Source organism: Trametes versicolor, assembly GCF_000271585.1.
Source record: "Trametes versicolor FP-101664 SS1 unplaced genomic scaffold TRAVEscaffold_1, whole genome shotgun sequence".
Lineage (NCBI taxonomy): Eukaryota > Fungi > Basidiomycota > Agaricomycetes > Polyporales > Polyporaceae > Trametes > Trametes versicolor.
In genome coordinates, this window is record NW_007360321.1 from 2,144,874 (window position 1) to 2,172,344 (window position 27,471).

At 58.1% G+C, this 27,471-nt stretch overlaps 12 protein-coding genes across 12 annotated transcripts; 7 read left to right on the forward strand and 5 right to left on the reverse strand.

Annotated features, from left to right (window-relative positions):
• Positions 1 to 49: 49 nt before the first annotated feature.
• Positions 50 to 589, forward strand: TRAVEDRAFT_41835 (signal peptidase I family protein; the record flags this gene model as incomplete). Its single annotated transcript, XM_008033961.1, has 3 exons — positions 50 to 88; positions 150 to 482; positions 533 to 589. The coding sequence occupies 3 exons, from the start codon at positions 50 to 52 to the stop codon at positions 587 to 589; spliced, it is 429 nt and encodes a 142-aa protein (XP_008032152.1).
• Positions 590 to 2,621: 2,032 nt separating this feature from the next.
• On the reverse strand, positions 2,622 to 4,405 carry TRAVEDRAFT_25594 (uncharacterized protein). The gene is made up of 4 exons (XM_008033639.1): positions 4,366 to 4,405; positions 3,142 to 4,301; positions 2,785 to 3,084; positions 2,622 to 2,725 (listed from the first exon to the last, which is right to left on the reverse strand). The coding sequence occupies exons 2-4, from the start codon at positions 4,276 to 4,278 to the stop codon at positions 2,669 to 2,671; spliced, it is 1,494 nt and encodes a 497-aa protein (XP_008031830.1). The 5' UTR covers positions 4,279 to 4,301; positions 4,366 to 4,405; the 3' UTR covers positions 2,622 to 2,668.
• A 295-nt stretch (positions 4,406 to 4,700) lies between these two features.
• TRAVEDRAFT_41837 (TPR-like protein) lies at positions 4,701 to 5,772 on the reverse strand (the record flags this gene model as incomplete). The annotated part of the gene is made up of 6 exons (XM_008033962.1): positions 4,701 to 4,780; positions 4,835 to 5,008; positions 5,046 to 5,144; positions 5,208 to 5,244; positions 5,297 to 5,629; positions 5,680 to 5,772. The coding sequence occupies 6 exons, from the start codon at positions 5,770 to 5,772 to the stop codon at positions 4,701 to 4,703; spliced, it is 816 nt and encodes a 271-aa protein (XP_008032153.1).
• A 262-nt stretch (positions 5,773 to 6,034) lies between these two features.
• Positions 6,035 to 7,125, forward strand: TRAVEDRAFT_33208 (NAD-P-binding protein; the record flags this gene model as incomplete). Its single annotated transcript, XM_008033780.1, has 6 exons — positions 6,035 to 6,283; positions 6,348 to 6,423; positions 6,474 to 6,556; positions 6,620 to 6,789; positions 6,845 to 6,870; positions 6,923 to 7,125. The coding sequence occupies 6 exons, from the start codon at positions 6,035 to 6,037 to the stop codon at positions 7,123 to 7,125; spliced, it is 807 nt and encodes a 268-aa protein (XP_008031971.1).
• Positions 7,126 to 7,324: 199 nt separating this feature from the next.
• Positions 7,325 to 8,331, reverse strand: TRAVEDRAFT_158665 (uncharacterized protein; the record flags this gene model as incomplete). Its single annotated transcript, XM_008034704.1, has 2 exons — positions 8,057 to 8,331; positions 7,325 to 7,999 (listed from the first exon to the last, which is right to left on the reverse strand). The coding sequence occupies exons 1-2, from the start codon at positions 8,264 to 8,266 to the stop codon at positions 7,325 to 7,327; spliced, it is 885 nt and encodes a 294-aa protein (XP_008032895.1). The 5' UTR covers positions 8,267 to 8,331.
• Positions 8,332 to 10,959: 2,628 nt separating this feature from the next.
• On the reverse strand, positions 10,960 to 12,811 carry TRAVEDRAFT_139210 (pyruvate dehydrogenase). The gene is made up of 6 exons (XM_008034705.1): positions 12,703 to 12,811; positions 12,500 to 12,642; positions 12,379 to 12,441; positions 11,652 to 12,322; positions 11,437 to 11,599; positions 10,960 to 11,382 (listed from the first exon to the last, which is right to left on the reverse strand). Exons 1-6 carry the CDS (start codon positions 12,737 to 12,739, stop codon positions 11,113 to 11,115), a joined length of 1,347 nt encoding a protein of 448 aa, XP_008032896.1. The 5' UTR covers positions 12,740 to 12,811; the 3' UTR covers positions 10,960 to 11,112.
• Positions 12,812 to 12,973: 162 nt separating this feature from the next.
• TRAVEDRAFT_139212 (exosome non-catalytic core subunit CSL4) lies at positions 12,974 to 13,841 on the forward strand (the record flags this gene model as incomplete). Its single annotated transcript, XM_008034706.1, has 4 exons — positions 12,974 to 13,111; positions 13,198 to 13,440; positions 13,492 to 13,573; positions 13,625 to 13,841. 4 exons carry the CDS (start codon positions 12,974 to 12,976, stop codon positions 13,717 to 13,719), a joined length of 558 nt encoding a protein of 185 aa, XP_008032897.1. The 3' UTR covers positions 13,720 to 13,841.
• A 229-nt stretch (positions 13,842 to 14,070) lies between these two features.
• Positions 14,071 to 16,609, forward strand: TRAVEDRAFT_25597 (uncharacterized protein). The gene is made up of 4 exons (XM_008033640.1): positions 14,071 to 14,237; positions 14,295 to 14,502; positions 14,552 to 14,837; positions 14,894 to 16,609. Exons 1-4 carry the CDS (start codon positions 14,164 to 14,166, stop codon positions 16,345 to 16,347), a joined length of 2,022 nt encoding a protein of 673 aa, XP_008031831.1. The 5' UTR covers positions 14,071 to 14,163; the 3' UTR covers positions 16,348 to 16,609.
• Positions 16,610 to 17,107: 498 nt separating this feature from the next.
• On the forward strand, positions 17,108 to 18,840 carry TRAVEDRAFT_33212 (uncharacterized protein; the record flags this gene model as incomplete). The annotated part of the gene is made up of 3 exons (XM_008033781.1): positions 17,108 to 17,950; positions 18,013 to 18,226; positions 18,287 to 18,840. The coding sequence occupies 3 exons, from the start codon at positions 17,108 to 17,110 to the stop codon at positions 18,838 to 18,840; spliced, it is 1,611 nt and encodes a 536-aa protein (XP_008031972.1).
• Positions 18,841 to 19,023: 183 nt separating this feature from the next.
• TRAVEDRAFT_33213 (uncharacterized protein) lies at positions 19,024 to 19,960 on the reverse strand (the record flags this gene model as incomplete). Its single annotated transcript, XM_008033782.1, has 6 exons — positions 19,024 to 19,236; positions 19,264 to 19,324; positions 19,377 to 19,500; positions 19,562 to 19,622; positions 19,728 to 19,791; positions 19,842 to 19,960. 6 exons carry the CDS (start codon positions 19,958 to 19,960, stop codon positions 19,024 to 19,026), a joined length of 642 nt encoding a protein of 213 aa, XP_008031973.1.
• A 200-nt stretch (positions 19,961 to 20,160) lies between these two features.
• Positions 20,161 to 21,973, forward strand: TRAVEDRAFT_158679 (uncharacterized protein). Its single transcript, XM_008034707.1, has 5 exons — positions 20,161 to 20,325; positions 20,385 to 20,992; positions 21,046 to 21,155; positions 21,212 to 21,269; positions 21,320 to 21,973. Exons 1-5 carry the CDS (start codon positions 20,208 to 20,210, stop codon positions 21,689 to 21,691), a joined length of 1,266 nt encoding a protein of 421 aa, XP_008032898.1. The 5' UTR covers positions 20,161 to 20,207; the 3' UTR covers positions 21,692 to 21,973.
• Positions 21,974 to 24,883: 2,910 nt separating this feature from the next.
• Positions 24,884 to 26,663, forward strand: TRAVEDRAFT_68238 (uncharacterized protein). Its single transcript, XM_008034708.1, has 3 exons — positions 24,884 to 25,055; positions 25,111 to 25,415; positions 25,471 to 26,663. The coding sequence occupies exons 1-3, from the start codon at positions 24,909 to 24,911 to the stop codon at positions 26,387 to 26,389; spliced, it is 1,371 nt and encodes a 456-aa protein (XP_008032899.1). The 5' UTR covers positions 24,884 to 24,908; the 3' UTR covers positions 26,390 to 26,663.
• The last annotated feature ends 808 nt before the right edge of the window (positions 26,664 to 27,471 follow it).

Sequence of the window (27,471 nt, forward strand, 5' to 3'; positions counted from 1 at the left end):
TGAACACGACGAATGACCTGAGTCCCAGGTAATCAACTTTTTGTGCGCAATGCATCTCCTTGGTGAACATGTAGCAACCATCTCCTTCGTAAGTGGCGTATTGCCAGACAAGCCGTTCATGCAGGACACTGATCGGCACTCCTCCGTAGGTGGCAGGTCCTTCTATGTTCCCAACAATGAGCATGACCGGGGAGGCTGCCCTTGAGCTCAAGTGGATTGACCCCAAACGTTTACGACGTGGAGACCTCGTCACATACATCTCACCCATCGACCCAACCCGCAGAGTTTGCAAGCGCGTGACTGGGCTGCCTGGGGACATTATCTGTGTCGACCCCACTGGCGAATACGCCCCTTCCACAGAACACGTAGTAGTGCCTAGAAACCACATCTGGGTGACCGGCGACAACTTGGCGTGGTCGAGGGATTCCCGCATGTATGGGCCTGTGCCGTTAGGTCTGGTCAAGGGCAGGCTGTATGCCAGGGTGCGTCTGTCTCCAGCGTTGTGTCGTATATCCCTCTCACCGCGCCGTAGATCCGGCCTCTGCGAGACGCGACAGTCTTCCGAAATACATTCGATTTCATCGACTGATGAGCAGGACGTGTTATACGTGGGCCTTCTTTTGCTAAACTATATACTGGATAATGATAGTGTGCTGAACACGAACCTCTCTGACCTTCGAACGCTGTTTTCTAGACCGCTCGTCGCAGCTTAGCGTGTTGCTTACGACTGCAGTTAAACCGGACGTCGACGTCGTGCACAGCGGGCACGGTCGCTAGAACCCGCCGAGCAAACGCTTCGCAGTCGAAGTCCTGTATTCCTTGACCGCCACACACCTTCTTGGTCGGAGAGTGTGGCCCAGCCGCGTATCCGGAGTGTTCACAGCGCAGCACCAAGTGGAACTTCTGGATGGGCAGCGACCCGAGCGATTGCAGAAGGCGTTCCTGAAAAGTTCTGGTCAGAGTTGCCCTTCCCAGAGTTGGAGCTCGCTCACCAATGCCGTGGGGTTCACCACGGTGCGCAAATCCTCGTCCCATTCTTCTTCCGCGCAGAGCCTTATGTGGAGGAAAAGAGCCTCTAGAGACGAGTCGACGAGTCGCCTAAACACCACAGGAAGGCCATCATTCCCGAGAGCTTCAACGGCATGGACGAAGAGGTGAAGGCGAGAAACCGAGGCATCCTGGAGGGTGCCAAGTACCATCTTGAAAGGATCCCACATGCAGACGTTCAGATAAAGGTCCTTGATTGCGCAGCGAAGCCCGGCCACGTAGAGGTCGGGTGCAGTACCATTCACGGTCTCCAGCTTCGTCCACGACCCGTAGATGGCCTGGTCGCCCCGGTTGGCCCGACGGAATGCTTCGATGAGATCTTCCTCAGCGTCCAAGTTGTCGAGGGTCAAGTTGTCGGCGAACACGGTGGTGATTGACAGGTTTCGCATGTCAGGGAAAGCATGTATGTATGGCGCGAGGAGGGGACAGTCCGGGCTGTCGAGGATGAGCTCCTGCATGCGAGGGTACGGTTCTGGGAACCGTGCGCGGTCCAGCTCGGCCTCGTATCCTTGCACATCGAGGGTTTCAAGACTGTTCCTGAATCGCTGGAGAACGACGACGGGGTGGCAGCACTCCGCCGCGCTCGGTCTTTGGTCCAAGCCCGGAGCGTACTTGAGCACGAGGACACGGAGCTCGGACTCGAGGGCCGCCAAAACGGCAAGCGTTTTCAGGCCGACTGGACCAATATCGAGGGAAGTGAGAGCTTTGAGAGAAGCGAACCCGCCGGCCAGCTGTGGATGTGAACGCAGCATACGCTCTGCGCTGCCCAGACGCAGTGATGTGAGTGACCGGAAAGAGTGGTCGGCGAGAAGGTTGGAAAGTGCCGGAGACATGAGATTCGGGGTAGTCGGACGTGGCAAGTCAATGTCGAGGACAAGCTCCCTGAGGAACCCACAGCGACTGCCGTTCTCCGCGTGCAGAAATGCGAGGAAAGATGAGAGATCCTGGATATCGTCGATCTCGACTCGTCTCCGCACCAGTATCTTGGCTCCTTCGTGGTAGAGAAGACGACAAGTCTTCATCATCGCCGACAACGTCCCTCTGGACGCGAAGGATGCGACGACCAACAGCACATCCGCACTGAGGGCGGGGTTTCGCTCCATGGGCCCGCCTGTGTATGTTGTTATGTCAGTTGCGCCTTGACATCGTTGCCCGGGACTCTTACAGCAAAAGTGGGTTGAGGGAAAGAGGGGAAGGTCGCACGAGGAGAGTTTCGGTTTATATGGGATCCGACAACAAAGGAAGGCTTCCTTTGAGGCCCACGACACTTCATGCAGCGTATGCATGATCGGTTCGCGAATCTCCTTCACATATGCCAAACGCGGACAACATATCGAAGGGTATACCATGTACCTGTAACAGGCAGAAGCAAGCCGAGTACCTCGTACGATGTAAACGGCCCATTGTACGCATCAAGTTGCGTAGGCGAGCTTAAAGCACGGACCCGGGTTGCGGAGCCAGTAAGTGTATTTGTGTCGATTGACATTTAAGAGCGCAATCGCGACACCCTCATGCGGCAGAGATCATCAACATCATAATGGTCGCCGGGTGTCAGGTGGGCGAGAAGCTGGTGAGCAAGACTCCGGGTAGATAGTAATGTGCCTCGGTTTATTGAAGATGTTTAGAACTCCCACCCTTTGGTATGTATATCACGTCTTGACAGACGTTCTGCATTCGCCTATTGATCCGTCTCAATACCAATGCCCGCCTTTCCGAAGAACGCTAGCAAGCACTCACCCAACTATCTGCAACACCGGGCCGGCCGTCCATCTTGACGACAACTGCCACATCGTCGCCGCGCCTACGGTGTCCCTGGAGAGACACCGTGACCTCCCGCAGCGTTGGTACACTTGCAAGGAAGTGGTTGCCGAGCTCATTGAAATCCACATGCTCGAGATATTCCTCGACCCGACATTGAGGAAGCGCGGCCCTGCCGCCCAGTCGTCTGCCCTCTCTGCGCACCGGGAGATCATAGCACGTGAACTGAAGGTCCACAACTTGCAGGGGCAGCGGTTTGCAAGACACGAGGATGTCCTCCTGTCATAATTGAGTGAGTCGTACATGTTCAATATCGGGGTGCAACTGTATACACACCAGAGCCTGGGAGAGGTCGATGTCCGACTCTTCAGGAACGAGCCGGACCTCCAGCTGGAATACTTCGAGATTCTTCACGCCCTCCTTCCGTAGCACGTAAGGGACGCCCACAACGCTGTCGAACGCTCCCTCGCAGCCGACCCAGACAGAGAGGTTCAAGGGTCGCGTATCGTTGACGATGTCCCCGAGCATTTCGAAATTACTGGAACGCGTGTGCTGCAGAGTTATGTTAAGGCGTTTGACATGGCACGCAAGTCCGCTAATATAGACGTCCGTGACGTTGCCGAAGACGTCGTCTAGTGACTTCCACGAGCTGTGCTGGAGCTGGTGGGTGCGGTTGGCTTGCCGGAGCCCATTGGCCTGGGCGCCCGGGTTGATGAAGTCGTCCTCGCTGATCGTGAACTTGAGGCCGAGGCAACGCAGATTGGGGAAGGCATGAATGTAGAGCGCAAGGGACGGATAGGCGCACCAGGCGATTACGAGTTCGGCCACATTGGGGAAAGGCGGCGGGTACAGGGACTCTGGAAGAGTCGCGTCCATGAATCTGACTTCGAGCTTTTCCAGGGTGGCGTGGGAGCGCTGGAGCGTTACGAGGGGATGGATGTCTTCCACAGGCGTGGCCATAGGTTCCTCGTACTCTTCTGTGTATGCGAGCGTGACATCGCGCAGACGACCGCCGACTGCGTCCACCAGTTCACAAGCGAGCCGGTCGCAGGAGACTAAAGTCAACTCTTCGAGGCGGGACAGTGTTTTGAACGCGGGCAGGAGGAAAGGGTAACGCGTGAAGAGGTCCTCAGTGTCTTCGATACGCAGGGTTGTGAGACGAGGGAAGGATGATGTGCGGAGGAACTGGGCGAGAAGCTGGGCAGTTTCTTCGCATATGGCATCTCCATGGTCGATGGGAATGATGGCAAGGTCGGTGAGGTAGCGCGAGCGTGTTCCTCCTTCCGCACGCATAAATTGGAAAAACACGAGGAACTCTTCGTCGCAGTCCAGGGTGACACAGCCGTCAAGGAGTCTCTTCGGACCTTCGTGGTAGAAAAGACGACATGCTTGCATCATCACGGGAATTTCATCCCAATCCGCAACGGAGATGATTGTTGCGAGTATGTCTGCATTCAGTCTCGGCGTCTGCATAGTTGGCCGATGTGAAGCTGAGTCTGTTACGAATGGGGTCAATATTGAGAAACAAAGGCGCTGTGAGGTGAAGAAAGTGCACTAAACCAGTCGAGGTTACGTGTCAGGAAGCCAGGTCAGTCCCAACCCCCGCGAAGGCACAACACTATACAGGCGACATTATGGGAGGAGGGAGGAGCTCCGAGGAGGGGGTGGCGTGTTTCGCCGTGCCACAATCGTAAGCGCGCGTGAGTAAGTACAACATTAGCCGCAAGCGCCTAACACCAGGCACACTCTGGTCTACTCTGGTACTGGATTCATTCTTTGGTTATTTCATATCGTGTTGGGAAGAATAGAGTACATGGAATATATCGAAGACGGCCGAAGTTTCACGAGTCGTGCCTAATAAGGAGCCCATAGGTGGTAGATAGAGCAAGGAGTAGTCATCGGACGAAGTTCATGGAATAACCTCCCTGCCCATTGGGGGTGAACTGGAAGTTGTCCGTCGACAAGCCAAAGTTTCCTACGAATGTCCAGAATTTAGTATGGAATAAGGGCCATGAACCATCACGCTCACCCAGGATACTGTTCCCAAGGCCTTTCAGCTTACCGAGCATCTCCGCTGTCTCCGCCTTTTGAGCCGCCTCTATACGAGGAGGAAGAGCGACCAAGGCCCGACGTATATTGACGAGGTCAGGGGAAGATGCGGGGAGAATTTCAAGTAACTGCTTGTAATCTAGCAGAAGGGTCTCTGCTTACTGCAGTCAAAACACTGGACGATCACGGACCTTCCTGTGCGCTAGAAAGAGACGACCAAGAGCCAAGTTGTTCATGGGCAGTCGCCCTCCTTTGTAAGGCCTTGACATATCTTGGGTCATCTTGTAGTGCTGATCACGCAGACATAGTCAGCAGAATTGGATGACCATATCTTCTAGGCTTCTCCTGCGCACCTTGGGTGCAAGCGGTCACGACTTCCTTATATTCTTCCTGTGTAACTATAGCTGTCAGCGGCGGCAGTGGAGATAGCACCTAGGCTTACGAGCTTCATGAAGCATGCGCCGATGTTAGCGTTGATGATGGCCCTCGCTTTCGCACATTCCGCATCAGTCTCTGAGCTGACTCCTTCATGCTTGTCTTCGGCTTGCGTGTCTATCGGCGTAGATTGCATGCCCACATCTTGGTCTGACGCGTCGTTGTCAGCTTCATCTGCAGTTGGTTCTGCGCCATTGTCCTTGCTAAGCGACAGAGCTTCGGGCAGTTTGGGCAGGCGGCCAAGTGCCGCTCTATACGAAGCAAGGGCTTCATCCCATCGTTTAGCGCGAAAGGATTCGTTCCCCTCTTTCCTGAGCTCTTCTGCATGTCCCAAGCGTGTCTATATCGTTGTGAGGCGAGAAGGACCGGCTGTAGAGATTCGCGACATACCCGAATGTCTTCTTGGAGGTCCACCTGGCTGGGGCCGGATGTAGTGACCGTGTCCACGCTGCGGTCTGGCGATTGATCTGGATGTTCGGCCATTTCTGTGGGAGTTGTCATGTGGCTTGCGCGTCGGTTCGGCAACGCTGGGCGGGGGGAGGAGGTGGGATGTGCAGTAGTACGTAGGCGCGCGCGGGGTCGCGGGAAGCGGTGCGGTCATAGCTGTTTAGTGCTGCTGCTGTCGATCTCTCCTTGGATCTCTCCTCCATCGGTCCCTCCCCGAACGCTATATATACCACGGACATGTACGTACCTCCTGCACACTCTTTCTCACATTCTCTCATCGTCTAACCGTACTCCCGCTATGCCAGGTATCAAAGATGCGAAATGCATCCTCGTTCTCGGTGCTACCTCTGGCATCGGACGCGATCTCGCCCTCGCTCTCCACGGCCTTGACTCCAATCCGACAGTGATCGTCGCTGGGCGCCGTCAGGAGCGACTTGACGAGATATCCAAGCAGGGCGAGAGGATTAAGACGGCTCGTATCGATATCACGTCGAGCGAAGATACGCTCAAGGAGTTCGTTCAGCACACTCTGTCACAATACCCAGACGTACGTTCGAACGCGTCTCACCATACCCTTCTATACGGCATTGACTCACGGTTTCATCTTGCAGTTGGACGCCGTTATTTTCTCATCCGGGATACAGCATATTTTCAAGTTCACGCAACCGGAGACTATCGACTTGAGCAGTACGTAGCGCATCCCGTTCATCACGCAGTGCGAGCTAAGCGATTCTCAGAATTCCAGGACGAAATTTCGACGAACTATCTGTCGATCTTCAAGTTGATCGTGCTGTTCCTGCCCCACTTCCTGAAGCTCAGCGTGAGTATGCACATCGAATACACGGTATCCACCCTGCACTAACAACACTCATCTTTTCTCCAGGATGAAGGCCGTCCTTCATTTATTATTCCCATCACATCCTCGCTCGGCGTTCTGCCTTTCGCAAACGTGGCGAACTATTCGGCCACAAAAGCCGCACTGCATTCTCTCGCCCTGTCTCTGCGTGCTCAACTTTCCAAGACGCAAGTTCAGGTTATCGAGATTCTGCCTCCGTAAGTAAGCCTTGCACATAACATTGTTCAACAACTGAGGTCCGTGTGTGAACAGGCTGGTCGAATCTGAGCTGCACGATCGTGAGTACTGGAAAGTGTGTTACAGGAACCGTTACTGATGACATCCTTATAGACCAAGGCCTGACGCCTTTCTTGGCGAAGGTCTGGATGCCTCTTGTCGAGTTCACCAAGCTGACGCTGGAAGGCCTCGTGCGGGGAGATCCCCAAATCGCTCCAGGCATGGCGGGTCAGACAATTGAGAAGTACCACGAAGGCATAGTGGAAGCAGTACAACAGTTCTACGACAGGATGGTATCAACGCTTCCATCGAACTGATGGCAGAGTATATACATTATACGAGCTGGTACGGAACAATTAACGTGACGGTGTATGTACAAGATATGCAGCAATTAGGATGGGGTACAATCGCAAAGCTATAACGCGGTCTCAAAGAGCATGTACAAGAAAGCATGGCGGGAAAGCAAAAGCAAGATGGTCGACAGCAAGAAAAACAAAAGTCAGCGGCATCATCCTATCAGTTTGCGTACATGTCATCATCGTCCGACTCGGAAGACAAATCCGACAACTCGATAACATCCTCCAGCACGTCGGGTATGAGGGGTTTCCCGTTGACACTTCTGCGGGGAGGGATGCGTAGTTTGATTGAACCAGACTGCATGGGTACAGTCGAGGACCCCGTTGATGGCGCTGTACGCATGGTCGATGGTCCGGCCCCTGGCGTGACGTTGACGTCGACCGGCGGAACAGACGGCGGCAGTTCCGAAGTGGTGAGGTCCACTTTGGTGTCTACCGTATCGTCGACCTTCAGCTGGCTCGTTGACGAGAACGCGGGTGTGCTCGATGGTGTCGCCACCAGGGTCTTCTTCTTCGTCACCAACGCAAGGCTGACCTCCTCCTCGCTATCATCGACCAGAGTATGTGTACTCTCCTTGTCAACGCGCCGCCGCTTCGACGGCCCCGCCCCGCCCTTGTGAGCCGACGGGCGCATCTGCAGCGGCCTGTGCTGGAAGAACTGGTCGTTCGCGCGCGCGAGCTCCTGGTAGAACGCCGTGTCGAACTCCACACACTGAAGGCGCACGCACGGCGCGCGCAGCACGCCTTCGTTGTACATGCGGAGCACCTGCTGCACCGACTTGAGCTCGGCCGACTTCTCCTTACTCACGGTCGTCTCCGAGTACGTTTGCTTCACCTGCGCGAGGGCTCGTTCGGCATTCGAATCGCGCAGACATATGACGATGTGACGCACCTTCGGCGGCAGGGTCTCCCACTCCTCCTTCGTGAGCGGCTCGACGCGCAGGACGTGGTACCAGCCGCAGTACAGGAAATGCTTGCCCGCGCCGACGAAGACGTGTCGGTAGTCGCCGGCGTCGTTGAAGAGCCTCTTGTCTCGGCCCAAGCCGACTTGCATGTAACCGTGCTTACCGGGTCCCGCAGGAGACCACGCGTTATGGTCCATGTTAGGGCACAGGTAATCTTGTATACCGTGCTCACGCGCAAGATCGCTTGCGCTCTCGGTGCAGCTGATACGACGCGTAAAGATCAGTTCGGGAGAACAAACATCATGAATTACAAACGACCTCACCGAACCACCAGCCCCTGTATGGAACCACCCAAGATAGAACTGAGCGATTGGCGAGTGAAGATTGCAGGAGCGGCCTGCCCAGGACCCAGGTCCACAACAACCTCAGGCAAAGTGGCTAATTCCTGAACGCGGCTGAGAGGCAGAGGGGAACCGTGGGTCGCGAGGTTCAGAGTCCAGCCACCACCCGCGGAAGTTGACGCAGCAGCCGGTCGTTTCCCGTTGTCTGGCCGCTTCCTGGACGAGGGAGGCGGCGACGCTGGGAGCTTGACTGGCGATGCAAATGCTGGCTGCTGAGCTGGCTGCTTAGCAGCTTCGCGCAAGGTTGAAATCTAGTATGCTTCGTGAGTGGGAGGTCGCGGCTGTTTTGGTAGGTACTACTGACCTCGGTATCCTTCTGCAGCAGCCGAAGTTCTAGCTCCTCGATCTTCTTGACTGCATTCCCTAGCTGCGAGCCTCACATGAATAGAAGGAAATATGAGAATGACATGTGCGCTACATACCAGAACGTCCGCAGACTCTTTCTCCTTCGCGGCATCTTGCCGGATGTTGTCGATGTCGGTGGTCTGGCGGGAAAGCACGTCGTCTAACGTGGCCTTCCAGGTATCGCACTGGACTACGGTAGCCGATAGCTTACAAGAGGATCACTGTCAGGAGTGCGGGCATGCGGATGCGTGACTATAACCTACTTGAGTGCTGGTGGCCTGAAGATCTGCCTTCACCGAATCGAGCGCCATCCTTAACTGTGTCTTCTCTTCCGCGAGAGAGCTCATCACCGCTTCACGTTTTTGCAAAGTATCCTCCAAGCGAGCGATCTGTAGGCGGATGAATATACGACACTATGGAGGTCGAGCGAGATGGTGCAGACCGTGGTGTTCATCTGGTCATGTTCTCTGGCACGGTCAAGGGAGAACGTTTCGGAGGACGCTCGCGTGTCAGTGAGTTCAATGGCCAGTCTATCATGATCGAGCTGCAGTTGTCGCCTCTCCTCGGTCAAGACTAAGACCTGTTGGACGGCCAATGCAGCCGCGTTGCGCTGCTCCTCGCATTTCTGCACAAGGGCCTTGTGCTCCTCCTTCAGGGCCACAAGTTCGGAACTGTTTTCCTGCGCCTACGCAAGGTGGTATAAGTGTATCGGCAATCGAATGACGGGAGAGACTGCAATACCATGGAGCCACTCCGAAGATGCTCGGAGCTCAAGCGTGCCAACTCCTCTTCAAGCTTGTGGACGCGTCCCTGGGCCGCGTCGACGGCGTCTTTCGTGTGGGCCGAGAGTTCGTCACGCTCCTTCAGGAGCGCAGCGACGGATGATTCCAGTCCGGCAACCTTTGAGAGTGCTTCGAACTTCTCTGTGATGGACGCATCGACTTGCGTCTTGTATTCAAGGAGTGCACGCTCTGCAGCAAGTTGCTGGCATCGGTCTATCAGCTTTATATGGTAAGGAAACATGGAAGGTAATGTGCTCACATCGCTTCGCCCAACGTCAGAGCCTCTCTTTTGGCATATATACGCAGTCATCACGGAATGATACGACTTGGCCAGTTGTGCCGTAAAGTCCGGTCGAGCCATGTATAACTGCACCTCAAAGAGTCAGTATTATGAGTCAATAGCCACATCCCGCACTCACGAGGTTAGGCTGCATATTAGCTTCTCTAGCTCTGTGGGCATTGTCGGAGATCACGTCGCGCAAGTTGGAAACGAGGCCGAGCACGAACATGTCCCCTAGGCTTGTGAGCTGTTTAGAAGGAAACTGAGTATATGTGGCCACATGGTGTCTAGTGTGAAGCTCGCCTCCGAATGCGTGGTCTTGCTCGAGTCTTGAAGCCGCGCGCTGTCGTCAATCACGACCTGTAGCGCCTTCCCTTGTTGGCTCAGAAATTCGGGTTTCATGATGACGGACTGCTACATATATTATACATATCAGACGTTCGCACATCCAATGCGGTTGTTTACTTTACGGACGCTTACCTGGTGGGAACCGTCCTTCACGGTCTGCTGAATGTTTTGCTGGATGTTCACGCTGTCGAGGACAGCGTGGTGAAGGGCGACAGCTTGGCCCAGAACGAAATTTGGGTCTACAAACGCTCCCTGCGAATTTTGGAATGAGCAGCCAGTCTCACGACCATCCCAGCGACATACCTCTATGGTGAGCTTTTTGTCCGCAATCAACTTCGCGTTCGCCGCTATGACGCGCCAAACGTTCTTCACCTGTTCGCTGATGAAGTCTGGCTCCATTCAAGCCACAGTGTCTGAGGGTGAGCCTGCGCGTATATGCGCCACAATTAGGATCGACAGGTAGGTATGGTTTTGCTCGGTCTGACAGGATGTTTTGGGGGGCATGTAGGGTGAACTGGTCAAACAACGACGCGTCGAGGTTGAACTTGAAGGAAGCCCGGCGGTGGTCGACGCGTCTGCTCAGGGACGCGTCGCGACGCGCCGGCGCTCCGTACGAAGTGTCATGTATTTAGCGCTCGTCATTCAAAGTCTGTCCCGGCTACAGCTGCTTCCATCAACGACCCACGGCATACGAAAGATTTCATGCTGGATAGCGCACACAGCGGTCCGACAACAGCAACGACGTGAAACATTACAAGTTGCTGGTAAACCCAGCACCCTGGCGGTATCGTGAGTAACTATAGGCAAAAGTGTACTATCGACGTAGCAAGTCTATGGATGTCAACGAAGGACGATTTTGCAGCCCCAGCCCGGACCCCGTATCCCTCTCAGAGCATGAACGTCAAGGGGTTCTCGAGGTAGCCCTTGAACGCCGACAACCAGCGCGCGCCGACCGCACCGTCGACCGTCCGGTGGTCCGCGCTCAGCGTGACCTTCATGATCTGCGCAACCTTGAAGCCGCGCTCCTCCTCGGGTGCGGGGACCAGTGTGGGCTGGGTCGCGCCGACGGCGAGGATACATGACTGAGGGGGGTTGATGATGGCGGTGAAGTGCGAGATGCCGAACATGCCAAGGTTGGAAACAGTGAAGGTTCCACCCTAATAGCCGGTTAGTACCTGTGTGCACGGCTGTCGACGTATTGATGAACGTACCTGGTACTCCTGGGGCTGGAGCTTGCCGTCGCGCGCCTTCTTCGCAAGCGCCTTGCCCTCAGACGATATTGACGCGAGACCCTTGGAGCCGACGTCCTTAATGATGGGGGTAATGAGGCCCGTGGGCGTCGCGACAGCGACAGAGATGTCAGCCTTCTTGTATCTGTTGCATAGTTAGTCTCTACACGCGCTGATCATTATATTGCTGAACGTACTGCCGGATGACCTCGCCCAGCCACGCCGAGTTAGCCTCGGGAACGTCGGAGAGCGCACACGCGACGGCCTTCAGGACGAAGTCGTTGACCGAGAGCTTCGCCGACTTGTCCTTGTCGCCCAGGGTCTTGTTGAACACCTCACGGAGCTTGAACACCTTGTCCATGTTGATGTCCAGGGTGAGGTAGTAGTGGGGCAGCTCCTGTTTTGACTGCGTGAGACGCGTGCCGATGGTGCGGCGCATGTTCGAGACGGGGGTGTCGGTGTACTCGGGAAGGGATGCAGAGGGCGAGGGAGCCGCGGAAGGAGCCGCAGATACACTCGCGGCAGGTGCCTGGTACTTCTCGACGTCCTCCCGGATGATACGCCCGTTGGGGCCAGTACCCTTGACCTTCGCGAGGGGAATGCCCTTCTCGAGAGCAATCTTCTTCGCGATAGGCGAGGCAAAGATGCGGTCACCTGTAGGGAGCTCGGACTTCGTCTCCTGCTTGGGGGCCTCCGTCTTGGTGGGCTCGGACTTGGGTGCCTCGGGAGCCTTCTCCGCCGCATTCGGCTTCTCAGCAGGCTCGGCAGACTCAGCAGCCAGCTGCTCAGCGCCAGAGATGTCGTCACCCTCCTCGCCGATAATACCAATGGGCGAGCCAACGGCAATGCCCTTCTGACCGTCCTGGGCCTGTACAGCAAGACACGTCAGGCGACACCGGACGGCGAAAATCACGGGTGACGCACGATGATCTTGGCCAAGATGCCATCATCCTGCGCCTCAACGTCGATGGTAGCCTTGTCGGTTTCCTGTAACGCGCTAAGTTATAGGGCATTCTCGGAATGCTCGGCTGTTCACGCGACTTACGATCTCGAGCAGGACGTCTCCAGCCGCGAAGGACTCACCCTCCTTCTTCTTCCATGATGCAATACCACCCTCCGTCATGGTAGGGCTCATTGCCGGCATGGTGAACTTGGAGAGCGCATGGCGGGAGGCCGAGACGTGGAAGCCTGACGGAGTGCAGAGTTATAGCTTGCAGCTCCGCGGAAACGAGACGGAACTGTACATACGTCTAGCGAAGACGGTGCGGGCGAGAGTGGAGGCCATTGCGCGGACGAGAGAGGGGGCGAGGGCGACACGGAGTCGAAGGGCGAGATTTGGGCGAGATGCTGGGCTCAGCTGGCAAGACGCAGAAAAGTGGTACGCGATACGTCGTTGGGGGGCGTAAACACGCACAAATTCAGCCGGCGCGTCGCTCTTCGGGCAGGCTCGGAGCTCCCAGATGCGCACATCGCCTAACCGTCTATCCGTCCCTCCCCCATCCGTTCTCTCTTTCGACCAATGTCGTCCGACACCGTTCTCCCAGGCCAGCCAATCCCGCTCCCGCGGGGGCCTGTCCCGCAGCTCGGCGGCGGTACCTACATCCGCGATGGCACCGTCAGGGCAAGTCTCGTCGGCGTCCCTCAGTACTCAGGATCTGTTGGTTTTTCCTGCCGCTCTCGTCTTGGACCACTCTGAATATTCTTGTCTCTCGTGCGAACGCCGTGGACTTGTCGCTACGCCAGACTTTGGAAATCAAGCGCACGCGCCCTCACCCACCAGCTCCGAACTCCGTCGTGCTTGGCTCTGTCACCCGCTTGTCGCCTCTGCAGGCTGTTTTGTCGATTAGTGTCGTAGACGGCGTGCCTCTACCGGCAGGCGAAGAGTTCACTGGCGTCATCCGTGTGCAAGATGTCCGGGCGACCGAGAAGGACAAAGTAAAAATTGCCGACTGTTTTCGTGGAGGGGACGTTATTAGAGGTCTTGTGGTATGTAGCTTCCACTTCTTGACGTTATGGTGTTGTTTACCCTCCTTCCAGCTTTCTTTGGGGGATGCTCGCAGCTACTATGTCACCACTGCTCGGAATGACCTTGGGGTTATTTTCGCCACTAGCGAAGCTGGTAAGGCCGTCAGCTGTTTTTGCCGCCAGCTTGCTCTAACTCGCATTCCAGGTGCCACGATGGAACCCGTCTCGTGGCAAGAAATGCGTTGTCCAAAGACCGGTAAAATCGAGAAGCGTAAATGCGCTAAGCCGGAAGGCATGTAGCTATGGTAGTGGAGATTACTCGATGTACCGGTCTATTGTATGTAATGTTAGTGCCGTCTCGCTTCCTTATCACGTATGCTCGTTGCCAGCCATATGGACAGGGGAGCGAACTCGGTAGTCTCACACCGACCAGGTCTGATGAATTGTGCGAATACTGTCGTCTGCGTGTCTGTCCAGGCCACACACAACGCGCTGGGGTAGGGAAGACGCGCCCATTAAGCTTAGGCGCGTCGAAGCATATCACGTGCGACGCGACCCCCACGTGTTGGCCACAAAAGGCAGGAGGCTCGCGTGGCCGCTGAACGACAAGTTCACTATTCGGGGCTGACGGGGGTTGTTCACTCACCGCAAGCACTGGTTCTGGTCTCCCCTTGGTTCCCGCCTCCTGGCTTTCCTCGAGGCTCCTGGCTTTCTGTCTTTGCCTGTACATAACCGTCTTACGTTATGACTGCTGTTCTGCAAGCCACGGACATCCTGCGCAAGGACAGAATGGGTTCCATGGACGACAACTCTATCAAGTACTTGCTGCGCCCGCACATGCGCCTCCCCCTGTACTGACCTGTCCCCTTTCGCAGTTTCTCCTCCCCGGGGGCGGACTGGAAGTCAAAGTATCTCGAGGTGGCCGATATGCTGGCAGAAACGCGCGCCGAACTCGACGACTTCCACCACTCAAGCAAGGAGCTAGAGGAGGAACTCGAACGCGAGCTGGAGCGGACCGAGAAGGCTCAACAGGAGCTCAAAGTCAAGGTAGCTAGGGCGGAACAGGAGAGGGACGATTGGAAGGTGCGTATTCCTGAGGTGGCTCCCCGCAGCGTCCTTGACGCGGCCGCAGACCAAGTTTATGTCTCTCCAAACGACGCACAACACCACGACAACCTCCCTTCAACGCGAATTGGACAAGCTACGGCAAGACTACCAGAAGATCAAGGTGCAGCTACGAGAGCTAGAGATGGGCAACGACGACTTGGAGCGGAGTGAACGGGCGATATCGTCCAGTTTGGCCGATATGGAGCAGAAGTATGCGCGGGTGCTGGAGGAGAAGATCCTCCTGGAGCACGAGTTACTGGACAAGGCCAATATGGAGGAGGAAGGTCAACGAGTGAAGGACGAGCTGAGAGGTAAGTCCTGGTCACACCAATGGCGCTTACCCTCTCATCCCTTGTTTCTTGCGCAGATGCCAACGAAGAAATTGCGATTCTGAAAGACCAATTGGCTGCCGCCCAGCAGCGTGCCAACAGCATCTCAACGACCTCCGTGAATTCCTCGACGCCATCGTCACTACCCAACGCCACACCATCGTTATCGGACGAGGACCTTCTCAGCGTCCCAACTCCCCCAGATCTCTGCCTCGCAGATCTCACTCCCCCACCAGAAACACCCGCCAAGGATTTCCCCACCCCGATCTCCATCGTTTCGCCCCGCCCAACCAAGGGTGCCAACCCCTCTACGCCCACATCCATGCTCCAACGTGCCGGTTTCCAACCACCACGCGCCAACGTCTCCACTCCTCAGGGCGGCATGTCTGCTATCGCGCGATCTAATACTCTGCCTGGTCTCTCCCCCTCTCGCTTGCCTCCCCCTCGAACTCCCGTCCCGAGACCTGCCGCTCTTCGTGCTACTACGACCCTGAACTCGAGCATTGCGGGTACCGCCGGCGGTGTCCCTTCCACAGCATCTAGGAGTCGAGGCGTGCAAATGGTATCGGAGATGAGGGCTCGTGTGAGGGTCCTCGAACAGAAGATTCACACCCGTGTTCCGCGGTTGCGTATGGGCAGCGTCACTAGTCGAACGTCGGCAAACGCAATGCCGCCTCCCCCTGTTCCTACGAAAGCTTCTTCTTCATCAGCTTCACCAGTCCCATCGACTTCCTCTTCCCGCGCATCGCACGACGATCGTCTTAGCCCCGCCGTCGCAAAGTCGCGGCGGCAGAGCATCGACTCAGATGGCGACTTCAAACGAACCCCGGGCGCGGACACGTCTGGATGGGTGCTCATCATGGAGGACTCGCCGTCACCGGTGAAGGACAAGGAGAAGGAGCGGCGGCGGACTTCGAGCCCCACTGCCCCTACTGCATTTCGCGCTGTATCATCCAGCTCGTTGGAGTCACCATCATCAACGGGGAGCAACAGTCGGACTACCAGCGCTCTGTCTCAAAGTGTCATGCCCACTGGGCTTCGGCGTCCGCAGTCGCGGCTATCGGTCTCGACGGAGGGGCGGAGCAGTGTCAGCACCAACGCAACTACAAGCACTACCAGCTCTATCCCTACCCCTTCGTCGCGACCATCGACGCCTACATTCCTTCCGGTGCCCTCTGCGAGTATCTATGGCGGAGCAGGTTTGAAGCGTTCGACGGGCCCCGGATCGGGCGCATACAGTCAACCAAAGCGCTCGTCCCTCGGTGCCAGCACTATCCGATCTCCCGTCCTAGACTCTCCGAGCTACAGCACCCATTCCAATGTCACTATCCGAGCGCCGAAGCTACCACCACCTTCGGCACTCGCCCAGAGCCGTATCGGGAAGCCCTCGGTGTCAGGACGGCGAAGCGGAGGAAGCGATACAGAGGGACTCCCACCCGCGAAGGCGCGACCGCGATCGGGGAGTACCAACATGCTGTACGGCCGGAACTGAAGGCTTGTCCGTTTCGCTGCCGTGTTATCCTCCATGCTCTCCTCCTGCACCTCCTCCCCGTGCACTCTCTTACTTTTCTATCCATATCGTGCTATCCCTTGGTCTTGTTCCTTGCGATGATTATATGTTTCCCTCTGCCATCTCACCCGTACATACATAATCTCCTCCCCTCCCTCCTTACCGCGATTACGAACTGACGATACAGCAACTGCAGTAGCGGGCCCGGTGGCCGGGTCCCCCCATAGCTGCACCCCACGTCTCACTTATCAATGACGCTTATGACGATATTCCCGCTATTCTCGATAGACTGGTGCAGCCGCCGAGATACTAGTGCGTGGAAGAGCTTACGACGGCCACGCTGGAGCTGCAAGCAGAGTATAGCTGTAATGGTGTCGGCGCTGTATAATATATTCTACTGTGCAATCACATCGGCTCCTTGAACTATGTATACCAAGCCGGCCTATAGCCGCATCGTACCAATTTTCTGAGCTAACAAGATGAACTTTCAGTCATTTTGAATCCGTGTAGCAATTGACTCCAGTCGACGAGGTACGCATCTTTCCTTCTCGCCTTCCTTTTTCGAACGAGGGTGCACTGTGGGCGCTTGGGCGTGTAGCCACAAGCGTCCGGCACTCTGAGTCTCTGACCCGTTCCTCCACTTAAGTTACTGTCCATCCGGTTCCCGACAGCAACTTGCCATTCCCAAGCTCACCCATCACGCCGACGTATTGCATTGCTGGACCTATCTGCATACGCCGCAATGTCAATGACCCCGGGAGCTTCCTCGAGCTCACAGCCCGCTCGATCCCTCAACCGGCAAGTGGTTCTCGATGAAGACGAGTACACCGAGGCGCTCTCGAGCATCATCAAACGAGACTTCTTTCCGTCTCTGGTCCACATCGATGCCACAAACAACTACCTCGACGCGCTCCGGTCACAAGACCCAGTCCTCATCCAGGCGTCGGTGCGCCGTCTCGAAGACCTGCAGACACCCGTGTCGCGCCGGGGCCGCCCATGGCAGACCCCCTCGCAGACCCCCTACGCCGCTGGCCCATCGGACACCCCCTTGCGCACCCCGCGCGGAGACGGCGAGGGCCCCGCGAAACGGGCTCGCCTTGACACGGACATGAGCCTGGACGCCTTCCAGGCGCGCTACACGTCCGAGGACAATTCGAGTTTCACGCAGATCCTGGACGAGGAGAACAGGCGGCGGAAGGAGAAGTACGGCTGGGCATGGGCGGCGCAACGCCGGGTGGAGGAACAAAGGGACCGGATGCTCGAGGGCAGGGAGAGGATGCTACTCGAGCCGCCTCCCGGACCAGGGGTAAGGGAGCGGCTCAGGATAGATGCACCGGCACCAGCGGGGCTTATCGAAGCTGCGCCCGCGGAGCCTGTGGTGGTCTATGAGGAGGACGAAGACGAGGTGGAGGACCTCTTGGACGGGACGCACAAAGAGCCGACAGCCGCGGAGAAGGGGAAATTGGCAGAGAAGGGCGGGTCGGCCCTTGTCATAGTTCCAAGGAAGGACGAGGACATGGCTGTCGATGTAATGGCTCCGAAGAAGGACACACGCGCTGCTGGTGTAGACGGGTGGAGCTTCAAGGTACGCCTCAATACACTAAACGTACCACGGCCGAGTGGATGGATGTGCTAATTTGACACCAGGCGCGGAACGCTCTGATGTTCTCTCCTGACGCTGACGTCTCCCCGTACCATCCACCTGCCGCAAGCACCGTGGAGGCTGCCAAGGGACCTCCGAAAGCCATCAAGCATACGAACACGAGGCTACCGGAGCAAGACGATAAGCCAGACCAGTCCATATCGGCACCTCCGAGCCCAACTCGCAGCCGCATCGATGCCGCCATTGCAGGCACACCATGTAAGTGACAAACCACAGACGTTGTTCCCGCGTACCACCCACTGACAAGTATACACTCAGATTGCCCGAGGTCTCCCACGAATGACACCCATTCACTAGTAGCCTCCATACCCTCTCCTACTCCCTCGGAGCTGGGGCCTGCCGCAGTAAAGCAGCTCATGACGTGGGGGACGCTGAACGCGACTCCCCGCATCCTGTCACAGTCCGATGATCCTGCCGACGTCCCTACCCCGGCAACACCCTTCCGCATTGCCGAGCCGTCGTCGAGAGAGCGGCTCTCGCACAGGTTGTCGAATGACGCGTCGAAAAGCTTGCGCGCGAAGGCCGGCCTGCTTGGAGGCCTCCCGGGCTCGTCGCGATTGTCGGGGAGCGGCGCCGCCCGGAGAGGTTCCATGCCTCCCCCGTCCTTTACCCCGCGCAAGTCGGAAGCACCTGGTTCGCTTACGCCCGCCGCGAGGCGTCTGCTGGACAGGTCGACCATGGGTACCGCCGCTTCTAGACGGGCGGACGCGATGGGACGTCTATCTGGATGGGAAGGAGAGAGGTCGAAGGAGAGGGACCTTCAGAAGATGAGGTGGACGCCTACACCAAGTCCAGTGACCAGGCGAGGGTGATCTTAGTAGGATTACCGGTTTCCGAGTTTCGCCGCACAATGTATGAGGATTGTTGTATTGCCATAGGATCTAGCTACCATACCACAAACTTCGACAGATGAGCGGATAATGATACAAACCCAGAGTTCGTCCAGGTGAAAGCACGAGCAGAGTGAAGTAGTCGGAGAAGAACGTGATGGCTGGTCAGCTATCAGCTACTTTTCGCCGTTTGGCTTCGCGCTCGTCCCCCTCGGCCTTTTCACCGGCTTTGCTCTTCTTTTCCTCGGTCGTTTGACCTTCCGGAGCGGCAGATGCACTGGGCGCAGCAGATTTCGATTTTTTCTTGACCAGGACGCCCTTCAGGGCCTTCTTCGCATCCTTTTTCACGGGAGCGGCGTTCGGCTTTGCAGTGCTCGGCTTCGTGGCCGGTGGTGGGCTGACTGCGGCCACGGCCGCGCCTACGGGAGGTGGTTTGTTTGTTGCACTTTCTCGGGCGGCGACCGCTCTGTGGGATGTGAATACCGGGGACACCGGTCGTCCGATAAGAATGGGCTTACTCCCGAAAGTGTTTGAGCTCCTCGCCGTCCATCTCCTTCCGGAGACGCTCCTCCTCTCTCTGTTTCTCGAGTACAGAGTCGAGGAACAGCACTTCATCTTCTTCAAGCGCACGGAACTGGTTCCCTGTCAATGGCAGCAGTTAGCGGGTTGGGCTGCGGAGATGGGACGGGGAGGACAGCCTCACCTAGCTTATTGCGCTCCTCCCACTCCTCTTGTTTGGCTGCCTGAAATGCATAAGCCCCATGCTGCACGCGCCCGGGGCAATGCTTACTCTGTTCGCAGCCAATTTCTGGGGGAGATAGAGGTGTTATGGTCCGGTCTCAGGATTAACAACAAGGAGGCACGCGCACCTCCGCAAGGCTCCTGCCGTCAAATGCATCGTCTGCGGGCTGCGGCGGAGGCTCTTGGCCCAGTCTGTATGACGTTAGAGGTCGCAGCACAAATGAATAGGGCGGCATAGCTACCTGGCGTAGGCGGCCTTCCACTGCTCGTCGCGCTTGGCCTTGGCGGTTTCGAGCTCGGACTGCGAGACGAAACGGGATCCGACGCCCGTCGTCTGTATGGACGGAAGAGCTTCGTCCATGTGTGCAGCAATACGTGATTGCGAGCTAGACGGTGCAGATATAGAGCAAGAAGGATCGGCTGATGAGGAGACGGAGCGCCGCGCAGAGAGAGACGGAGAGCGAGAAGAGAGGTATATGAGCCGGACGAGCGCTGGGAGGCATGCCGGTTGACCTCTCCCCCTCTCACAGCGCCGGACTGCGCGCAGGCTATCCCGTCCCCCGTCATCTTCCTCTCCTTTCTCCACCCCGCTCGCCCTTGAGGCACCGATGAGCAACGATGGTCAACCCCCATCGGCCTCAGCTTCCTCCTTCTCCAAGTCCCACAGCGTCCACAGTTCTCGTGCCGCCACCTCGACCGTGAAAACCTACATCAATACCGCTCCACGTTCGTTCTCGGATGTATTTCAGTACTGCAGCTCGCCAGCTGATTGTCTGAAATTCTAGCGTGGGCACGCGAAGAGCCTCCCTCCCCTGGCGAGCACGAACCGCACGAAGGCGCGAGGCATTTCCCAGACTTCCGCCGCCCCTCCGATGTTGCCTCTCTCCAGTCTTCGGCACCCGAAGACCCGGGCCCCTCGCGCTGGTGGGCTTTCGCAAGACATCGCCCGATGGACTCGGGTTCCATGCCGCTCTCGCCCACCGAGCAGGAGCAGCAGCGGCCACCCAGGCGGCCCCGGGACGGCGGCCGTTCGATGTCTATACCCTGGTTCTCTTCATCGCAGTTCCGCCGCTCGCAGGAGCACGAAGAGGGCAGCCCGACGCTCCGTGAGTCGGACCGCGAGGGATCTGAGTCGGGCACGCCACAGGCGAATCCCCGGAGTCGTCTGCGCATCGACATGCCCCCTACCAGTGGCCCTTTCACGCTGTCGCACAGTCGCACACCGGGCTGGGACACGCCGTGGACGTCCTCGCATCCGATTGGGACAGACGAAAGCCACGATCCTCATGCACTGGATACTGGTTCATTGCACGATGACGAGAAAGCAACCCCTTGGCAAAGGAGACGAAAACGGTTCAGAGCATACATGATGTATAACGTCTATGTTCCCTTGGTGGGCTCGATTCATGTCATGGAAAGGTTTCTGTACTGATGCTTTTGTGGCAGCTTTTCCGTCTTTGCAACATCGTTCTCACTACCGCTGCCCTCGCTATCGCGATCCGCATTCGGATCATCGAGGAACGGAGTGGTGTCATGGGGGCGCTTGGAGCCTCTCCGTAAGTAGCATACATGCCACCTTTTCATGCTTATACTGAACGAGGCCGTTCACCAGCACCTTGGTTATCATATTCGCCTGCCTGACATTAGTGCATGTCATGATAGCCGTATACGTGCGTCTCCACATGGCTTTACATTACCGTTCTCTGACCGGTGTATGCAGCTCGAATACTTCGGCCGACCCTTGGGCCTGTGGCACACTTCCTGGAAACTTGCCTACACACTTCTCGAGGTCGTCTTCATCTGCACGTGGTCGGCGGCACTCGCACTCTCCTTCGACAACTTTTTCACTTCACTTATTCCCTGCGCATCCGAGACCAGCATCTCCTGGTACAGCAAACTTCCGCGTCCAGTCCTCCCAAACGGCGTCAATGGCTTCGAAGGTGGCGTTGGTGATACGTTATGTGATGACCAGGTAGTGCTCATCTGTTTGGTGGGTGTCGGTCTCATGATGTATTGCTTCAACCTCTTCATCTCGCTCTTCCGCATCTTCGAGAAGGTGAAATACCACCCGACTTCTGTACTTACCGCGTAACGCGTGCATACCCTTCCATCCCGCAGCTAGAAACACTTTGGTTCTAGATGCCTTCCGCATTCCTCTCTATCACACCGGCGACACCCCCTACCATCCTCTCATCCGCATACTGTACATGTTACCTTGGTCTTTATTCTCTAGGTACCTACGCACACGAGCGGTCGCAGTCCCCGCTAAGCCTCGTCTCCCGATTTCTCTCACAGTGTGTCCGGCTACCACCTCGGTTAACTTACGTTTACTCGCGCATGATCGCTTCGTCGAGCAGCTGTACGAATGTATCACCATCTCCATGATTGTGTCCCTAACGACCTCGAACCGTGTGCCCCCCACCCTACCTACAGCACGCTAGATGTAACGCAGCCCCGATGCGCCCAATCAACAAAGCATATAGCGCAAGATAGCAGTGATATATGACCGGCCTTTGAGCAGACAGGTGATGCGCACGTCGCGGGAGGTGGACGTATGCTGTGTGTGGCGGCTGGCCGGGCGCGCGCGCGTCCGCACGCAGCACATGATATTCCCGAGTACGCGAGCTGCTGGGGCTGGAGATCACGGCATCAACCGGTGCGAAACGTGGTTACGGGACATCCAAGGATTGCGGTGGACCTCCGAGGCGGGTGATGGGGATGAGGATGGTGGCAGCTTGGCCCACCTGAGACTGCGTTGTCTCATCCAGGTTCAGGCATTTCCGAGCTCGGCGGAGCGTCCGTGCCGCCGATGTCGGGATGTACCGCATGCTGAGGATGTGAGCCGGTGGTCTAGCGTGGACTACACAGACCTAGTGCGCAGATACAGTTCCTCGGCGATTAGCTGTACGTACCAAGTACGTACTTACGCAGGCGCGGGCCCGCGCGCCTGGGGTGGTCCGAGTCGGCTGCGGGGCTGGATGGTCGAGGCTGGCGCCTGCCGAGCTTCGAAGACGCAGCGGGGGTGCCGTGATGTCGATCATGGAGCGGCGGCTCCAAGCTGTGCAGCTTGATGCGCCATCAGAGCGGAAGATATGTTCTACGTCTTCCATCGACGTCCTCGACATCGATATCGCGATGACACACAGACATAAGGCGATCGCCAGATCTGGCTACGTAGTTCGTACCCGGCGTCCTCGTCTGTGGTTTGTGTGTCCGGTGTGGGCAGTGGGTGCGCGTACGGTCGGCGGACGAAGAAGACTGCGGGTCCGGGAGCCGTGTGTTTGCAAGATATCTGCGCTGGCGGGCACAGGCATGCGTAGGCGCGGATCCGACGTCGGAGGCGGCTGCGTGCAAAAGCAGCTCTGTCCTCAGGAAGAAAAAATGTCGAGCGCAGACTTAGTGCACAAGGCAGGGTAAGTAAATAAGACACCGTGCTGCGGTAGAAGATGCGACGCGTGCATCCCGAAGCCGACCAGCAGCGGAGGTGTGTCGCCGTTAACACATGACGGTGCGACACGGCGATCCCGAACGGCCCTTCAACTCAGGCCTGCTCGGTCACCGCATCCTAGTAAGGGGCGCACAGGAATGGCCTTTCGGCATGTAAAGCCGTGCGCAGTAAGCTCCGAAGCATCCAGCTCGGTCCAGCGCGATACAGTTTGGAGAACTGGCGGGCTACTGACAAATCCGACGCGGACCGGACGTCGCGACTCGAGGGATGCCGCGCTGGTGCGCCCCGGCTGGGCAAGTGGCCCGCGCCGCCACCCCCGCAAAAAGCGATCCTCGCAGTCGGTTTCGGGACGGTGCTGCTGGCGTAGCGCGGTGGGCACCGGAGCGCCGCCGCGCTCTACCTGCGCGGGCAAGGGGCCGATGGGAGGCGCTAGCGTGTCAGAATGTTGCGCGGCGGCCCGCGCAATTACCGTGCGCGGAGCCCGACAACGTCCAGGTGCTGTCGGGGTGTTGCGCGTTGGAACCCGTCGGCGATCCAGGCCAGCTGCGGACGAGCTGTCAGTCGGACGGGGAGACGCTACGACCGTACCTGCCGCCAATACGCATTGTATACGGCGCGACCTGAAAATCTCAGCTGGCGCGGTGCATCCGGCGGCCGGGGAGGAGGCTGCGAGGCCATTAGCCGAAGCGGGTGTCGCAGCTACCCTTTGCGACAAGTGGAAGATGGACACGCTCTCCACGGGCAGGAACAGTCAATGACAGTTGTATGCTACGGCGGGAGCCTGTGACAGCGCTCTTAGCCACCACACGTCCGAGAACGCCGTCGCGGGTCTGCCACACGCCCGCGTCGCAGTATACGTCAGAAAACATCCAGGACAATCTGGGACTGCGTATGTGCACGCGCACCCGAAGCCTACACAGGCATCTCCGGACGTTCGTCGGAGCCGTCGCCGGCGTGTACGGCGATTGGAAACAAGGAGATCGACAAGAGCACATCCGGGAAGGGAGGCTGGCGGTGGAAGAGCACGGCCGCGACGGTGAAGTGAAGACGAGCGCTTTAGGGGATAGGATGGCCGGCAGACACGGGGCAGATATCATAGTAGCGATCTGTCAAAGTTGTACGAGGAAGCTGATGGGAGGAGGAGGATGAGATTGCGAACGCATATGGATGGTGCGTTCGCGATAGGAGGGAGCAACGACGGGGACCGGAACAGGGAGGGAAGCGGGGCTCTGGCGCAGCGCTGACGACATACCAGTGCACACCGATGTGGGTGTGGGCTTCGCGCACTGCAGAAGGCGTGTATACGAAGATAGACTTTGATAGGGCACGCCCTTGTTCCGGAGAGCAAGGAGATGCGCATCCGTAGTCGCAGGCGATCACGGCGACATCTGGCCTACACGCCCGTGCGGCGCCATGTCCTGGAGGCGCATCCAGGGCCGCGCACGGACAGGAAAGGTGGTACGCGGGTGCGTTTGGCAATATCTCAAACGACTGCGACGTGACAAGGTGGCTGATGGACGACTGGGGGCGGGCGGACGACACAAGCGAGGCGTCGGTGGGGATGATGGGGTGTCAGAGGAGCGCACATCGGAGGAAATCTAAGCAGGCGTGGGGACTGCCAGTGCCAACTCTCCGCCACGCGCGCGGGTGGGCGATTGGACGCCGGCGGCAATGATCGCTCGAAGCGCTCCCTCGCTGATGCCGAAGTGCTCGGAGCAGTGAGCGTGCCCCAGCCACTTCTCCCCGACCACCTCGGTCCTCCATCTTTATAAAACCCCTGCCCCCTCCCGCCTGGTCTCCATCACTCCCCAGCCCTCCCCGCCTACCAATCTCATCCACCGCCTCAAGCAACAGGCTCGCCATGTTCGCCACCCGCACCGCCTCCTGGAGCTGCCTGCCAGTGGAGATGAAGCTATCTATTGTCGACCAGCTCGACCTCGACGACGTCCGGACGTTTGCCAAAGTAGACCGTGAGGCCTACAACCTATCTATTCCTGCCCTGTTCCGCGTACGTCTGTCTACCCATGTCTGGTACATGCGCGTATGTCTGACCGCATATCCAGAGCGTGAACCTCTCGAGCGCCGAGGCGCTGCAACAATTTGCTGCCTGCGTGCCAAAGCCGTACAATCGGCATATACGCCAACTCACCATCTGCACCAAGCGTGCAGCGCAGCCCGCCCCCGGATCAGAGGCCCCCCGCGTTACCGACGCCCTCGTCGACCTCCTCCCGCACTGCACGCAAGTGGAGCAGTTGACGCTCAGTCTGGCAGCCTCTTTGGCAAAGGCGGTGATTCCATGCTTCGAGCACCTGCTCTCCCTCGAGTCGCTGTGCATCGATCATTGCGGCGATGAGGCCCGGTCGCCTTTGTACGTCTTCCCTGCCACCCTTTGCTTGACGGCATCCGCTCACCCACGCCCGCAGGAGCGAACGATTGGTCGTTTCCATCGCGGCCTCCGTGCCAAACCTGCGCCAGCTCTCCCTCGACCGCGTTACCCGCTCGGCGATGCACGCCCCCGACCTCCTCGGCGCTCGCCCCTTCGTCCCGGTCGTGAAAGGAGACGAGGACATTCCCGACCACCCCATGCTCGGCCGTGAACTCCGCCTCCCCTCCCTCCTCCGCCTCCCCACCCTCAAAAAGCTCCGCATCCGCGACACCCACCTCGGTGACCCCCAGTGGGAGAGCATGCCCGTGTACTGCTTCCTCGAAGTCCTCGACCTCGGGAGCTGCTACCACGAGTCGAACGACTACAACCGCATCTGCACGGAGCGCATCATGGGCAACATCGGGCATACCGTCGACGAGTGCGCGCTCAACACCGCGCTCACCTCGCAGACGTTCGCGCACGCGAAGCACACCGAGAAGCCGCTCAAGAAGCTGCGCAAGATCCATATCACGCCACTGTTCCCCGTCGAGAACGTCGTCGACACGCTCACGACGCTCTCCGACTCGCCCGTCGAAAGCCTCTCCGTGCAATGCCACGAGGACGACGTTGTGGACATGTGCTCCGCGCTCGAGGACTTCCTCAACTTGCGTGCGGAGCGCGGCGAGAACGGCTTCTACCAGCACTTGAACGAGATCAACGTCAGCACCGTCAGCGACCTCTCCGACGCGCTCGACATCGGCGTTGGCGCGATGAAGCGCTCCCAGGAGGCGCTCTCCGGCGAGGGCGCGGACGCCGTGCGGCGCCTGAAGGAGTATTGCCGCGACCTGCGCCTCCAGGGCGCCGCGCCGGCGACGGACTGCGAGGCGCCGTCGCACAAGGAGACGACCGATGTTTCGTCGGAGAAGACGGCGCCTGTGCAGGTCCGGCCGAGCGTCCGCGCTGCGAACCAGGCGTAGAGCGCGCGCCCGCGCGGCGGGCGTCGGTTTCGGGTCGGGGGAGGCGCGCGTGGGAGGGGATTCAGCATTCTTCTATCGGGACTTCAGGCTTTTCTTATACGGGAACGGGCAGGGCGCACGGCGTGGGCCCCGAGCTTCGACTCATGATACCCTTTGGGCTTCGGTCTATCGGAGGCACGGGCCTTCGAACCTATCATTATACGATCTTCTTTTGCACCCCCTGTACCATATCATGCCGTCAGTAGAGCTCTCGTCTATACAGTTCATCGCGTCCCGCTCACCTCTCTGCTGTTGGGAGCTGTCACGGATAGTCGCATGCGGAAGATGGCGAGCTTGAACGATGCGTCAGGAACGCTCTTGAAGCTTTGCGCTGTTGCCAAGATGATCAACTTCACGGTGGGACAGGAACGCGGGCGGCGGGACAGGAACGGAGGCGGCGGCATCATCGAGGGGCGAACTCTGTCCTCGGTGCAGCGGCGGGCCTATATGCAGCAGCGGGTGCACTACCATCAGTGCCTTCGCGCATCGGCATACCGTTGCAGGCCAACCACCCTCCGGCAAGCTCTGCGTACCCCCTTCCCGGTGGGCTGTGATATATGCGCCCGCAGCACGACATTGCGGAGGCTGTCCACGCGGGGTAAGCATAATGAAAAAATGAAGCCCGGAAGACCGAAGACTGAATGGTCTGCTAAGTGCTGTGAAGCCGCGCCTCGAGGCGCGAAGGCTTCGCACCCCGCGCGACGTCATGATAACATACGCTGGCGGCCGGCGCAATGTCTGGCAGACGTTTATTGCGGAGCAGGCTCTTGGCTGATCGATACCGCCCAGGGCGCGCGAGGGCCACGGCGCAGCTGGCAGTGCGCGTGATATAGTGCGTACGCAGCGGGCCCGGAGATTGCGCCGGGGAGCGAGCGAGTGGTGGGTGCGCGGGCGAACGAGGCGGGCGTACGGAGCGACGCGGTGGGCCATCATATCGATATCGTGGGTTGCAGACAGGGAGTGACGGATCGACAGGTTCGGGCAGAGAGGGGCAGGAGACGGGGGATCGGAGTAATCTGTCTCGCGGGCCGAGACGCGTTGTA